Below are 282 nucleotides of genomic sequence, written 5' to 3'. Positions count from 1 at the left end.
TTCCCGCAGCCGGGACACTTGACGATGACCACGCCGCCATGGTAGGCCAGCTTGGAGATGGATTTTGCTGATCGGGTCTGGCACACCTACACAGCAAACGAAACCATCGCCGTGACAGCAGCTTCTGCAGCTTTTAAGCTCAAATCTCGTTGTATTTACCCGGTTTAAAAGTTTCTTTCCCCCTCCCTCACTTCTTAACCGCTGGGGCGTCACACTGACCGGGCTGCTCTCTGGACAAAGCCGTTTCCCTCAGCCCCCCGCCCCGGCTCACCTTGCAGGTGT

The 282-nt window shown here is 56.7% G+C and overlaps 1 protein-coding gene across 1 annotated transcript in view; it reads right to left on the bottom strand.

Moving 5' to 3' along the window:
• Positions 1-86, bottom strand: part of DNLZ (DNL-type zinc finger) — a gene marked incomplete at its 5' end in the record, with an annotated part of 923 nt that extends 837 nt beyond the window's left edge. Inside the window, one exon of the mRNA XM_009875964.1 lies at positions 1-86. Coding sequence (XP_009874266.1) covers positions 1-86 — 86 coding nt within the window.
• Positions 87-282: the final 196 nt, after the last annotated feature.

The sequence above is a fragment of the Apaloderma vittatum genome, unplaced genomic scaffold (assembly GCF_000703405.1).
Source record: "Apaloderma vittatum isolate BGI_N311 unplaced genomic scaffold, ASM70340v1 scaffold12929, whole genome shotgun sequence".
In the NCBI taxonomy this organism is placed as follows: domain Eukaryota; kingdom Metazoa; phylum Chordata; class Aves; order Trogoniformes; family Trogonidae; genus Apaloderma; species Apaloderma vittatum.
Note: the sequence above shows the minus strand (reverse complement) of the source record. Positions and strands in the feature narration are given on the sequence as shown.